The 14,249-nt window shown below is 50.1% G+C and overlaps 1 protein-coding gene across 1 annotated transcript in view; it reads left to right on the forward strand.

Annotated features, from left to right (window-relative positions):
• Nucleotides 1-303: 303 nt before the first annotated feature.
• LOC144510922 (equilibrative nucleoside transporter 4-like) overlaps nt 304-14,249 on the forward strand; it is a 51,937-nt gene continuing 37,991 nt past the window's right edge. Inside the window, exons 1-3 of the mRNA XM_078240980.1 lie at nt 304-466; nt 9,711-9,839; nt 13,163-13,237. Of these exons, the coding sequence (XP_078097106.1) occupies nt 304-466; nt 9,711-9,839; nt 13,163-13,237 (367 nt within the window). The remainder of the gene's footprint in view (nt 467-9,710; nt 9,840-13,162; nt 13,238-14,249) is intronic.

The raw sequence follows: 14,249 nt of genomic DNA on the forward strand, positions 1-14,249 counted from the left end.
ATGTTCGGCACAACTTGTGGGGCCGAAGGGCCTGTTTTGTGCCATAGTTTTCTATGTTTCTATGTTTCTATTTCATTTTAACCCTGGGATCTGAAATTAAGGAAGGCTGGAGAATTCAAAGAAATTCCCAGCAGGCCTTAGAGCTGTACAGGCCAGGCCCGCTGGAGCAGGTGGTCCCGTTTCCTGAGGGCGCCTGTCCAAACACAGCAGCAGCTGATTTTAAAAAGAGTTGACTGAAGAATTGTTTCTTTGATTTTGTTTTGGAATTAGAGAGTTTGGCTTTTCTGGTGAAGAAGGTGGAGGATGGCAACCCTGGGCACGGAGAGCTTCAGGAGTGGCACCCCGACCCAGACACCAGAGGGGAACGTGGTGATGAACTTCAGCTTTGATGGCTACCCATTGGAAGAGGAAGAACTGCAGAGTAAGAAGAGGCAGGACAGTGGGATGTCCATAACCAATGATGCAGGTGATGCCCGGTTTGTGAGTACATCTACACTGTTTTCATTCATTCGTGGCAGGGGGTGCCATTGGTAAGACCAGCATTTATTGCCGACTCCTTTGCCCTTGAGGAGATGATGTTGAGCTACTTTCTAACTCCCCTGAGGGTCATTAATGAACCAGATTGATTTTTATTGACATCCGTTTCATAACCATCAGTAATCATAGAATATATATAATCATAGAATCCCGAAAGTGCAGAAGGAGGTCATTCAGCCCATTGAGTCCATACTGACTCTCTGATAGAGTATCTTACCCAGACCCTCTCCCTGGTCCTATCCCCATAAACCCACACACTTACTATAGTCAATCCCCCTAACCTGTACATTTTTGGACGCTAAGGCTGGAATTTTACCAGCACGCCCGCCTGAGGCTCGTAAGATCACGCCTGAGGCCATGGAGATTGCCGCTCTGTGAGCCTGTGTGTCGGTAAAATCAAGGTCTAAAGGATAATTTAGCGTGGCCAATCCACCTAAGCCACACATCTTTGGAGTGTGGGAGGGAACCAGAGCACCTGGAGGAAACCCACACAGACATGAGGAGAATGTGCAGACAATAAAAAGTTACAGTTAAGTTTATTTATTAATCACAAGTAAGGCTTACATTAACACTGCAATGAAGTTACTGTGAAATTCCCCCAGTTACCACACTCCGGCACCTGTTCGGGTCAGTGCACCTAATAATAGTAATAACAGTAAGAATATGTTTTATTCCAGATTCTTTCATTAATTAATTGAATTTAAATTCCCCTGACTGTCTTGGTGGGATTTGAACTCATTTCTCAAAGGCATTAGCCCAGGCTGCTGGATTGCGAGTCCAGCAATATTTACACTATGCTACCATCCCCTGTGCATATTCACCTTTTGTTTCCTTCAGTTTGCCCATTGCACTCCCATAGAGCCTGCTTCTTGCTGGTACCACCAATGGGTGCAGTGCAGTACCTCACACAAATGGCCATTCTTCAGGCATCAGTCAAGATGGTAAGTATTGGGGAGGTTTGTCAGGACAGTCTATTTCCACCTTCACATGATCACTTACCCATTTCCTGAAACCCTCATTCACACCTCATGGTGTCAGCCCGAGGTTTGCTAACCAGAGCAAACCCCACATTTGCGTCCTAATCTCCACCCTATATGCGCAGGTCTGTTGAAACATGAAGGGTGGGATTTTCCCGCCCCAAAACCGGAAAATCCTGCCCAAGGTCAATGGACCTTTGCATGGTCCGCCCCGCGCCCGCTATGATTCCCATGATGGGTGGGATGGGAAAATTGCCCCCGAAGTGTCCGATCTCAGAGTCCAAGCTAAATATAAGACCTCTGGTAAAACTCACAATAACACCCAGATGGGCAGGACCAGACATTCCTGCCCAAAGTCAATCAACCGTTGGCTTTTCCATCAACTTTTCCGTCCTCCCCGTGACGATTCCCACTGCAAGCCGGACTGGAAAATTCCAGCTCCTGTGTCTGACTGCCAGATCAGTGTTGTTTAGTCACAGCATGATGTGCTTTATTGTTGCAAAGTGTAAATTTTCTTCAAGCCAAAGGGGCACCCTCTCTTACCCCTGACCTCCCCGGGGGGGGCTTCAATGGCAACTCTTCCCTCCAGCAGGGTCAGGCTGCCTGATCCCCGTTAGATGGGGGCAGTAGTAAACCCCGCTGGAGGCAACCACTCCTGGCAAGGGAGGGAAGACACTAGTGGACCTGGAGAATTCAATCCCGGGCCCGCTAATCACACGGAAATGTCAATTACCATGTATTCCAGTGCAGAGCTGCTTACGTCAAAAATCTTTGCCTGGGAGACACGTGACGCCCAGTGGGAAGCCTGCAAAATGGCCGCCGCTGATGTCTCCTGGCCCACTGCGCTACTCGAGCAGCGCAGCGGGCTGGGAGAATTGCCCTTACTTTTTTATCCCTTGAACCAAGATCATTTCTCACTCCTATACTGATTCATCCTTTCTTAACAGAGCTACCCCACCTCCTTTCTCTTTCTTTCTAACCTTCTGAAATGTTAAATACCCTTGAATATTCAGGTCCTAGCTGTGGCCCATTAGTAATCATGCCGCTGTAACGGCCGTCATAGCATACATATATTGCTATTTGTACGATCAATTCACCCATCTTGTTAAAAATGCTGCGTGAGTTCAGAGAGCGAGCCCTTAATTCTTGTCTTTTTCGCTACTCTGACTATATTTACTGGTGCGCTCTGTATTTGCACACCCTATTCCTTCCTGTCCTTCGCTTGCCACCCTGCACTATTCATTTCTCTGCAACTTTCCAAACCTCCATTCATTTTAAATCTCCTCCCATCTCCCCATTATTTAGTTTAAAACCTCCCTAAGCTCTTCTTGAATAAACCCCATTTTATAAGGTCAAGCTTGGGCCATTCAGTCCCTTCAATTAGATCTTGGCTGATCTGGGCTTCAATTCCATTTATCCACCTTTGCTCTATATCCCTATGTACCTTTCCCGAGCATAATCCCATCTGTCTCAGTCCTGGAAGCTCCGATTGTCTTGAAATCTACAACTTTTTGATGGTGGTACAGTGGTTAGCACTGCTGCCTCACAGCGCCAGGGACCTGGGTTCAATTCCGGCCTTGGGTCACTGTCTGTATGGAGTTTGTATGTTCTCCCCGTATCTGCGTGGGTTTCCTCCGGGTGCTCTGGTTTCCCCCCACAGTCCAAATATGTGTAAGCTAGGTGAATTGGCCATGCTAAATTAACCCTTAGTGTCAGGGGGATTAGCAGGGTAAATATGTGGAGTTTTGGGGTTAGGGCCTGCGTGGGATTGTTGTTGGTGCAGGTTGGATGGGCTGAATGGCCTCTTTCTGCACTGTAGGGATTCTATGACTCTTTTAGGGAAGGGAGTTCCAGATTTCTAATATCCTTTGCTTGAAAAATTGCTTCCTGATTTTGCTCTTGAATGGCCTAGCTCTGATTTTAAGACTATGTTCTCTTATGTTACCCTACCAAAGAAAATCGTTCCTCCGTATCTACACTGTGAAATCCACTTAAAACCTCAATCAAATCATTCCACCATCATCTCTATGGAAGGAAATACAAGCCAAATAATGCATCTCATTTGGAACCCACACTTACTCACAATCTTCTAGTTTTACATTTTGTGACCTTGCCAACTTCATTGCTTCTTCATATCCCAGTGCATCACCTTCAAAACCCTCATTCACATTTTGAAATCTCTTCATCCTCCACCCTAATCACTCCTTCCTTTTTAGACTCTGGTCTCCAAACATTAACTGACAGCAACTTCCAACCCTGTGACCTTTACCACCTCGAAGGACAAGAGCAGCAGATACATGAGGGCATCACCACCAGTAACTTCCCCTCCAAGCCACACACCACCTGACTTGGAACCATTCCTTCACTGTGGCATGGTGGCACAGTGATTAACACTGCTGCCTCACAGCACCAAGGACCCGGGTTCAATTCCCGGCTTGAGTCACTGTCTGTGTGGAGTCTGCACGTTCTCCCCATGTCTGCATGGGTTTCCTCCAGGTGTTTTGGCTTCCTCATATGGTGTGTAGGTTAGGTGGATTAGCCATGGTAAATGAGCAAGGTTTCAGACCTGGGTAAGATGCTTAATTGGAGAGTTGGTGCAGTCTCAATGGGCCGAATGGCCTCCTTCTGCACTGTAGGGATTCTATGGAAAATCCAAAACTTTCTCCCCAAACAGCACTGAGGGTGTACCTACACCACAGGGACTGCAGCAGGTTCAAGCAAGCAGCTCACCATCACCTTCTTGTGGAATGGGCAATAAATGCTGGCCTAGCCAGTGAGTAAGAAGTCTCACAACATCAGGTTAAAGTCCAACAGGTTTATTTGGTAGCACAAGTCACCAGCTTTCGGAGCACTGCCCCTTCGTCAGGTGAGTTAGAGTTCTGTTCACAAACTGGCCATATAAAGACACAAACTCAATTTACAAAATAATGGTTGGAATGCGAGCCTTTACAGATAATCAAGTCTTAAAGATACAGACAATGTGAGTGGAGAGAGGGTTAAGCACAGGTTAAAGAGATGTGTATTTCTCCGTAGATGTCTCTGTAGGAGACACTACACTTCTCTTTAACCTGTGCTTAACCCTCTCTCCACTTACATTGTCTGTACCTTTAAGACTTGATTACCTGTAAAGACTCGCATTCCAACCATTATTTTGTAAATTGAGCTTGTGTCTTTATGTGCCCTGTTTGTGAACAGAACTCCCACTCACCTGACGAAGGAGCAGCGCTCTGAAAGCTTGTGGCTTGTGCTACCAAATAAACCTGTTGGACTTTAACCTGGTGTTGTGAGACTTCTTACTGTGTTTACCCCAGTCCAAAGCCGGCATCTCGACATCCTAGCCAGTGATGCCCACACCCCATGGAAGAATACATTTTTAACAATCTTAAACACCCACACAGAACAGTGTTTATCAGCCTTACGTCCAGTCATTCAAATGCATGTGTGGATTTAACGAGGAAATGTGAATATGGCTTCTGTCCTTGAATGTAGCAAAAAGATCTTTCTTTGAACTATTTCCTTGATGGTTTGCTTCCAGCTTTACAATGGTCATTGATGTTTTATGACCAGCCAGTTATTCAAACAGGTTGCCAAACAGTTGAAGGACTCCTGCCTTTTCATACCACACTGTTATTTCCTATCATTTCTTTTCCTGATCTGTAGCTTCACTTCTGAGAGTCTCGAAACAGTTCCACAACACATTTAATCGCTTATATATTGAAGCACTTTTTCTCTTTTCATAAGTTCTTAAGATATAGGAGCAGAATTAGGCCATTCGGCCCATTGAGTCCGCTCCGCCATTCGATCATGGCTGATATGCTCCTCATCCCCATTTTCCTGCCTTCGTCCTATAACCCTTCAACCCATTACCAATTAAAAATCTGTCTAAGTCCTCTTTAAACTTACTCACTGTCCCAGATCCACCGCACTTTGGGGTAGTGAATTCCACAGATTAACAACCCTTTGGGAAAAATAGTTTCTCCTCAACTCTGTTTTAAATTTGCTCCCCCTTATCCTAAGACTGTGACCTCTCGTCCTAGAATGCCCCACAAGAGGAAGCATCCGCTCCACATCTACTTTATCCATGTCTTTTATCGCCTTGTGTACCTCTATTTGATCTCCCCTCATTCTTTTAAATTCCAGAGAGTGTAGGCCTAAACTGTTCAATCTCTCTTCATACGACAAACCCCTCATCTCTGGAATCAATCTAGTGAACCTCCTCTCAACTGCCTCCAATGCCACTACACCTTTCCTCAAATCAGGGGACCAAGACTGTGCACAATACTCCAGGTGCGGCCTCACCAATGCCTCATATAGTTTCAAAAGTACTTCCTTACCTTTAGTGTTTTAACTGGGTTTTAGTGTCAATAACTATTTAAACTCAGTGTTTCTATGTGCCTATTTTTACAATGTCCTTGCCCTGAAATTCAAAGTGACTGACCTCAGAGACAGCCTTGGCAAGAACCTGATTTAAAGCAATATAAAGAATTGCTCCTGCCCTGTGTTTGATGAGGTGCAGAAATAATGCAAAGACAGGTCGATATCCTTGCAACTTTCCTGGGGCAGGATAGGCTGTATGAAAGCGGAGGCCCATCCAGTACTCGGTGGCGGTCCCTACGTGTGTCTCCCCACCTGCTGGGCCCAGCCGCTGACCCCAGGAAGTCCCGTAACTCAACACAGATGAGGAATCAATCCTCGGACTTGCTAATGTGGATGGTGGTTGTCACACCACATGGTGCACTCACCTACAAAGCCTGCAGCTCATCAAGGCACTTGGAGGATGTTACAGGAACATTTGCCCCTCTCCGCCAGGTGTTGGTCACGGTGCATCCTGACCCAGATATTAATGGAAATGTTCCTTTGATAAAAACCCTTGCCACTTTATCCAAAGGGCACGCTGTGATCATTCCATTCAGCGCGTTCAACCCTTCGCTTCTGGCTGAACTTTGTGAATTATTGATGTGAGTTGCTGCTGTCAAGAGAATGGGGAATCCTTTTGTTCCCCACCTCTTTGATGGACACAAGCCTTGGTGCTCCAGCAGTGAAGTGTCACAGACCTGTCTCAGCAATCAGTTGATAACACCCATTATTCCATTAGGCCTGGGCAGAAAGGTTCGAAGGGAAATCCATCAGCATTGTTTGTATGGGCGTGTTTTCAGAATGGTGCAGGTCACAGCAGAAGCTAGACCACAATACCCAGCATCAGGTCGGATCTTCCGCCTGCGTCCTGGAAACAATGTGCTGTTCGGGATAAAGACAAATTACTGCGGATGCTGGAATCTGAAAGAAAAACAGAAAATACTGGAAAATCTCAGGTCTGGCAGCAACTATGGAGTGGAGTTGCCAGCGTTGGACTGGGGTGGGCACAGTAAGTAGTCTCACAACACCAGGTTAAAATCCAAAACGGTTTATTTGGTAGCACGAGCTTTCGGAGCGTTGCCCCTTCATCAGGACTCACCTGATGAAGGGGCAACGATCCGAAAGCTCGTGCTACCAAATAAACCTGTTGGACTTTACCCTGTTGTTGTGAGGCTTCTCACAGCATCTACGGAGAGAGAATGGAGCCAACATCAGGATGACCCTGCTTGTGATAATTTGACGATGGCTTCACTGATCAGGGGCATCGAGACTGCTGACAGTCCCTGCTTGGAGCACTGTTCTTTGTGGCGCAGTAAGAGGTACTTGCTTGATCGCAGCCCCCTCTCACGTTCTTGAGCGGGATTTTCCGGCCACACTCGCCCCAAATCTGGAAAATCCCGCCCGAGGTCGATGGACATTTGCATGGTCTGTAATCAGAGCGGTGCTTTAAGAGTCACTCAGTAGGGGGAATGAATCCTCTCGGTGAAGTGCAGGCCAGCACACTCTCACTGCCAGCTGTGTGACATCCCTTCCCCACGCCCCTGTCCCCGTGGGGGGGGCGGAGGGGGGAGATTCCCGTGGCGGGCGGGAAGGGAAAATTCTGCCCTTTGTGTGGGGTCCACAAGGCGGGATACCAGACTGCCTTTCACTCCCACCTCTCCTGGGCTGCCATCGGTCCACTGATGTCTAACCGAGATGTTTGCTTTTTGGAGGTTACTGTGAGACAAGGGCGTGGGGAAGGGGTGTTTTGCAGCTAGCAGTGAGTGTGCTGGCCTGCACTCCATCGAGATGATTCATTCCCCTACGGAGTGACTCCTAAAATACCGCTCTGACTATAAACACTGCAGGCAGCAAACGGGAAATCATTCCCTCCTTGTTTACCAGCTGGAAGCATTCAGGAAAATTGCCAAGTGCAATTGGGTGGGGGCTGGGGTTGGGGTGGGGGGTTTGGGGGGGGGGAGGTGGGATGAGAATCACCAGGAACACATTGCTAGGTTCAGGAGGGGCACATCCCATAATGTCCAGGCAGGCTGAACGTCTCAAACTGTGTTCACACAAATCCCAGACACACTTCCTGCTACCACTATTTCCCATTTACAATTAGCCCAAACTGACAAATAAGCTCATTTTAAGATACGGCTCCCAGGAGTGACTGTGCTCCTGAGCTCCACTCTCCAGCAAGGTCTCAGATTGATGTCCGCTCTAAGCTGAGTTAGTCAGTGCAGTGCTCGGAGTGGCAATCCACCAAACTCTTCCCAATCATACCAAATCCAGATGTTTATTAAAGTTTATTTTTTACTGTCCCAAGTAGGCTTACATTAACACTGCAATGAAGTTACTGTGAAAATCCCCTAGTCGCCACACTCCAGCGCCTGTTCGGGTACACTGAGGGAGAATTTACCATGGCCAATGTACCTAACCAGTACGCCTTTCAAAATGTGGGCGGAAACTGGAGCACCCGGAGGAAACCCACGCAGACACGGGGAGAATGTGCAGACTCCGCACAGTAACCCAAGCTGGGAATCAAACCTGGGTCCCTGGCACTGTGAGGCAGCAGTGCTAACCACTGTGCCACCATGCCGCCCAGATGTGTATGTGGCAGTAAGCCCTGTACACATCCTGTTTCTAACCAGGTGTGCCTGGATTCATACAGGTCACTTTCCCAGGAGCAGGTGGTCAGACACGACTCAGCATCCTCCCACCCCATGCCCCGTTACAGAACAAACTGCCATCAGGTTGCCAACTGTGATTGAATGTATTCCTGGAGCTTTCATGGAATCATTGAATCCATACAGTACAGAAGAAGGCCATTTGGCCCATCAAGTCTGTACCGACTACTATCCTACCCAGGCCCTATTCCCCACGCATTTACCCTGCTAATCCCCTGACTTTAGGGTTAACTTAGCACGGCCAATCCACCTAACCCACACACCTTTGGGAGGAAACCGGAGCACTATGGGGCGGCACGGTAGCACAGTGGTTAGCACTGCTGCTTCACAGCTCCAGGGACCTGGGTTCGATTCCCGGCTTGGGTCACTGTCCGTGTGGAGTTTGCACGTTCTCTCCGTGTCTGCGTGGGTTTCCTCCGGGTGCTCCGGTTTCCTCCCACAGTCCAAAGATGTGCTGGTTAGGTTGATTGGCCATGCTAAAAAAAAAATTGCTCGTTAGAGTCCTGAGATGCGTAGGTTAGAGGGATTAGTGGGTAAATATGTAGGGATATGGGGTTTGGGCCTGGGTGGGATTGTGGTCGGTGCAGACTCGATGGGCCAAATGGTCTCTTTCTGCACTGTAGCGTTTCTATGATTCTATGATTCACTCGGAGGAAACCCACGCAGACATGGGGAAAACATGCAAACACCACACAGACAGTCACCCAAGCCGGGAATCGAACCCCAGGTCCCTGGCTCTGTGAGCCACCGTGCCGCCCTTTCATCACATGACTCACCCCCATAATCCAGTCACCGACCCATCCATCCTTGTGGATGAGTCCATTGGCCGGAAATTGCCTTGTTCCACCAATTGGAAAGCAAAAAAACTCGTTATCCCATTGGATGATACTTGACTCTCAGCCAAACAGCCTTTGTTTTTTTGCCCAGTTTTCAATATTTCGATATCTGGTAAAGAGAAATATTTGAAGGAAATGTCAAAAAATGTATATCCCGATGATGTTTCTCCAGGGTTTCAGCATGCCGGAGATCGATCTTCAATTCCCGGGGATTCCTGGAGAGTTGGCAACCCGAAGCAGCCTCTCTGAGTCCGGGTTTCTGAAGAATGGAGTTTGCTTTGGACACTATTCATGATCGGGATCTCATTGTTTTTTGTGGTGTCTTTCCATTGCAGACAATGTGTCACAGCCCAAGGACAGCTATCATGGCATTTATTTTGCGATGCTTCTGGCTGGAGTCGGATTCCTACTGCCTTATAACAGCTTCATCACGGACGTGGATTACCTACATCAAAAATATCCAGGTGCATTCTTGTGAGAGGCTGGGAGAGAGACGTTTTTTTCTCTATTCTTGTATGAGTGTTGTTGGCAAGATCAGCATTTATTGCCCTTCCCTAATTACCCTCGAACTGTGTGGCTTTCTAGGCCATTTCAGAGGGCAGTTGAGAGTCAACCACATTGTTGTGGATCTGGAGTCACATGTTGGCCAGACCGGGTAAGGACGGCAGATTTCCTTCTCTAAAGGACATGAGTGAACCAGATGGGTTTTAACGACAATCAGTGATTTCATGGTCACTTAGACTGGCTTTCAATTCCAGATTTACGAATTGAATTTAAATTCCACCAAGGATTTGAACCCATCCTGAGGGCATTAGCCTAGGCCTCTGGATTACTAGTCCAGTATAGAGGTGGATTTACAGTTAGTGGGGCGGTGTGCCCACCTCCAATTCTGGCAGTGCCCCCTCAAACCTCACCCCTTCATAGTGCCCTTCCCCCCGCCCCCAGAACACGAGGGCGGAAGCTATGAAAATACACTGATTGGTCACAGCTTCTTCACCTGTGACACACGTCTGGATGAAGAATGGTTTGCTGACATCCAACTTTACCCTGATTCTGATCATAGATTCCTGACAACACTCTCTCTCACCCAGCAAACTCCCCTCATTCATCCAGCCTCTCCCCACCCCCTCACACTGACACCCCCCCTCACACTCACCCACCCCCTCATACCCGCCCCCCACCCCTCACACTCCCCACCCCCTCACACTCACCCATCCCCTCATACCCGCTCCCCCACCCCATCACACTCATCCCCACCCCCTCACACTCACCCCCAACCCCCTCACACTCGCCTCCCACCCTCTCACACTCACACCCACCCCATCACACTCATCCCCCACCCCTCACATCACCCCCAACCACCTCACACTCGCTCCCCAACCCCTCACACTCACACCCCACCCCCCTCACACTCCCCCACCCCCTCACACTCGTCCCCCACCCCCTCACACTCCCCCACCCCCTCACATTCACCCCCAACCACCTCCACACTCGCCCCCACCCCTCACACTCACACCCCACCCCCTCACACTCCCCCACCCCCTCACACTCGTCCCCCACCCCCTCACACTCCCCCACCCCCTCAAACTCATCCCCCACCCCCTCACACTCGCCCCCACCCCCTCACACTCAACCCCCAACCCCTCACACTCGCCCCCCACCCCCTCACACTCGCCCCACCCCTCACACAACAACCCCACCCCCTCACACTCGCCCCCCACCCCCTCACACTCGCCCCCCACCCCCTCACACTTGCCCCCCACCCCCTCACACTCACCCCACCCCCTCACACTCACTCCCTCACCCTCACCCTCCACCCTCTCACACTCGCCCCCATCCCCTCACACTCACCCCCCACCCCTCACACTCACCTCACACTCCCTCACCCCTCACCCCCTCGCACTCGCCCCCCACCCCCTCACACTCGCCCCCACCCCTCACACTCACCCCCACCCCTCACACTCGCCCCCATCCCCTCACACTCACCCCCACCCCCTCACACTCACCCCCCACCCCCTCACACTCGCCCCCCCACCCTCTCACACTCACCCCACCCCCTCACACTCACCCCCACCCCCTCACACTCACCCCCACCCCCTCGCACTCGCCCCCCACCCCCTCGCACTCGCCCCCACCCCTCACACTCACCCCCACCCCCTCACACTCACCCCCACCCCCTCACACTCACCCCCACCCCCTCACATTCGCCCCCACCTCCTCACACTCGCCCCCACCCCCTCACACTCGCCACCCACCCCCTCACACTCACCCCCCACCCCCTCACACTCGCCAACCACCCCCTCGCACTCACCCCCACCCCTCACACTCACCCCCTCACACTCACACCCCACCCCCTCACACTCACTCCCTCACACTCCCCCACCCCCTCACACTCGCCCCCCACCCTCTCACACTCGCCCCCCACCCCCTCACGCTCACCCCCTCACACTCACCCCACCCCTCACACTCGCCCCCCACCCCTCACAATCACCTCCTCACATTCGCCCCCCCACCCCTCACACTCACCCCCCACCTCCCCACACTCACACCCCACCCCCTCACACTCGCCCCCCACCCCCTCACACTCGCCCCCCCACCCACTCACACTCGGCCCCACCCCCTCACACTCACCCCCACCCCTCACACTCACCCCCTCACACTTCCCCACCCCTTGACACTCGCCCCCCCACCCCCTCAAACTCACCCCCACCCCCTCACACTCGCCCCCACCCTCACACTCAACCCCACCCCCTCACACTCGCCCCAACCCCTCACACTCAACCCTTACCCCTCTCACTCCCCCACCCCCTCACACTCACCCTACCCCCTCACACTCGCCCCCCACCCCCTCACACTCACCCCCTACCCTCTCACACTCAGCCCCACCCCCTCACACTGACACCCCCCTCACACTCACCCTCTCACACTCACCCCCTCACACTCACTCCCTCACACTCACCCCCTCACTCTCACCCCGTCACACACACCCACCCTCTCACACTCACCCTCTCACACTCACCCTCTCACACTCACTCCCTCACACTGACCCTTTCACTCTCACTCCCTCACACTCACCCCCTCACTCTCACCCCGTCACACACACCCCACCCTCTCACATTCACCCCCTCACGCTCACCCCCTCACACTGACACCTCTCACATTCACCCCCTCACACTGACCCTCTCACACTCACCCCCTCACACTCACCCCCTCACACTGACCCTCTCACACTCACCCCCTCACACTCACCCCCCTCACACTGACCCTCTCACACTCACCCCTCACCACACCCCCTCACACTGACCCTCTCACACTCACCCCCCACACTCACCCCCTCACACTACCCCCTCACCCTCACATTCACTCCCTCATGCTCGCTCCACCCACCACTTTTGATTTGATTTATTACTGTCACATTAACTACAGTGGAATGTATTGTTTCTTGGCGCTCGGCAGACAACACATACCGTTCATAGAGTACATAGAGGAAAAAGAAGGTGGAAGAGAGTATATCTGGGATGCGTGGAGTCCTTAATTATGTTGGCTGCTTTTCTGAGGCAGCGGGAAGTGTAGACGGAGTCAATGGATGGGAGGCTGGTTTGCGTGATGGATTGGGCTACATTCACGACCTTTTGTAGTTCCTTGCGGTCTTGGGCAGAGCAGGAGCCATACCAAGTTGTGATACAACCAGAAAGAATGCTTTCTATGGTTCATCTGTAAAAGTTGCTGAGAATCGTAGTGGACGTGCTGAGTCATCGTTTAAAGGAAAATTCTAAATCTATTGCAGTCCTGCGGAAGCAGAGAAGTGTAAAACAAGGAGCAATGGTTATTAAACCGTTTGATTACACTGCTGTAGTTGGAGGTAATGTTTTCACCTGTTAGTGTATTAGTCTGTAAACAAGACGTCTCAACAGAAATGGACGGATTGCAACAAAACGTGGTACACAGGTAGGGCATGGCTCAGGGAAAATTCGATTAAATTTTGGCAAAAATCCCGATCCTGGAGCTTTTGAAAGGATCCATTAACAATCGGAGCTGGAGCAAATTGTCAACTTTGTAGACTGTTGGAAGTTGTTTTTGAATATTGTGGATGTCTCAGCTGCTATGGTGGAATTTGTCACAGTCTGGCAAAATGTGAGCAGAGTTTTCAGAGCAGGTTGTTGGATGTAGATTGACCCGAAGTCTCCTCAGTGAGATGGAAGGTCTTCATAAAAAAGTTTTTTTTTTCAGCTTTGTAGTGACAGGGAATGAACCGGGCAGGGAGAAAGCTGAAGGTAGAGCTACATCAGTGTAATAACGCTGAGTGAATGACGGGGAGGTATGTGCTCTACTTCACTAGGGCTAGATCCAATCAGAGATGCTCCACTCTGTGCCAGTGTTCTGCTTTACATGATGCTGGGGATGAAAGGATATACAAGAGATGTTCTTCCTCAACACTGCCACCAGAGGTGATATCAGTGAATAGCACCCAACCATGGTTTTCAATACTTTCAATCTACTTTCATGATGTACGTACCTGTTATATATTTAAGTGGTTGCATGATTGCTTTAAGAGCTGATCACATGATTTGATGGTGATGTCATTAGGCTGTTACAGAGGCTCCTGCTTTTAGTTTCATTTTGTACTTTGTACAGGTAACAGCTCCTCAATAAACCATGTTGTTGTTAGTTTGAATCTATGTGTGCATTACAATATCTACTGTGTATGATTCCACAATCAGAACCTCTTTGTATTCATAATATTGATAAAGTAAGCACATTAGCATTGCATTTTTTCCTTACCTTTTGTTTTCCCTTTTCTTCTTCTCCGTCTGTTTTCTTCTCTCGCTCTTTCTCACTCATATATTTTCTTTCTCTCACTTCCTATTTCCTTT

This window comes from Mustelus asterias, chromosome 23 (genome assembly GCF_964213995.1).
Source record: "Mustelus asterias chromosome 23, sMusAst1.hap1.1, whole genome shotgun sequence".
NCBI classification, from domain to species: Eukaryota; Metazoa; Chordata; class Chondrichthyes; order Carcharhiniformes; family Triakidae; genus Mustelus; species Mustelus asterias.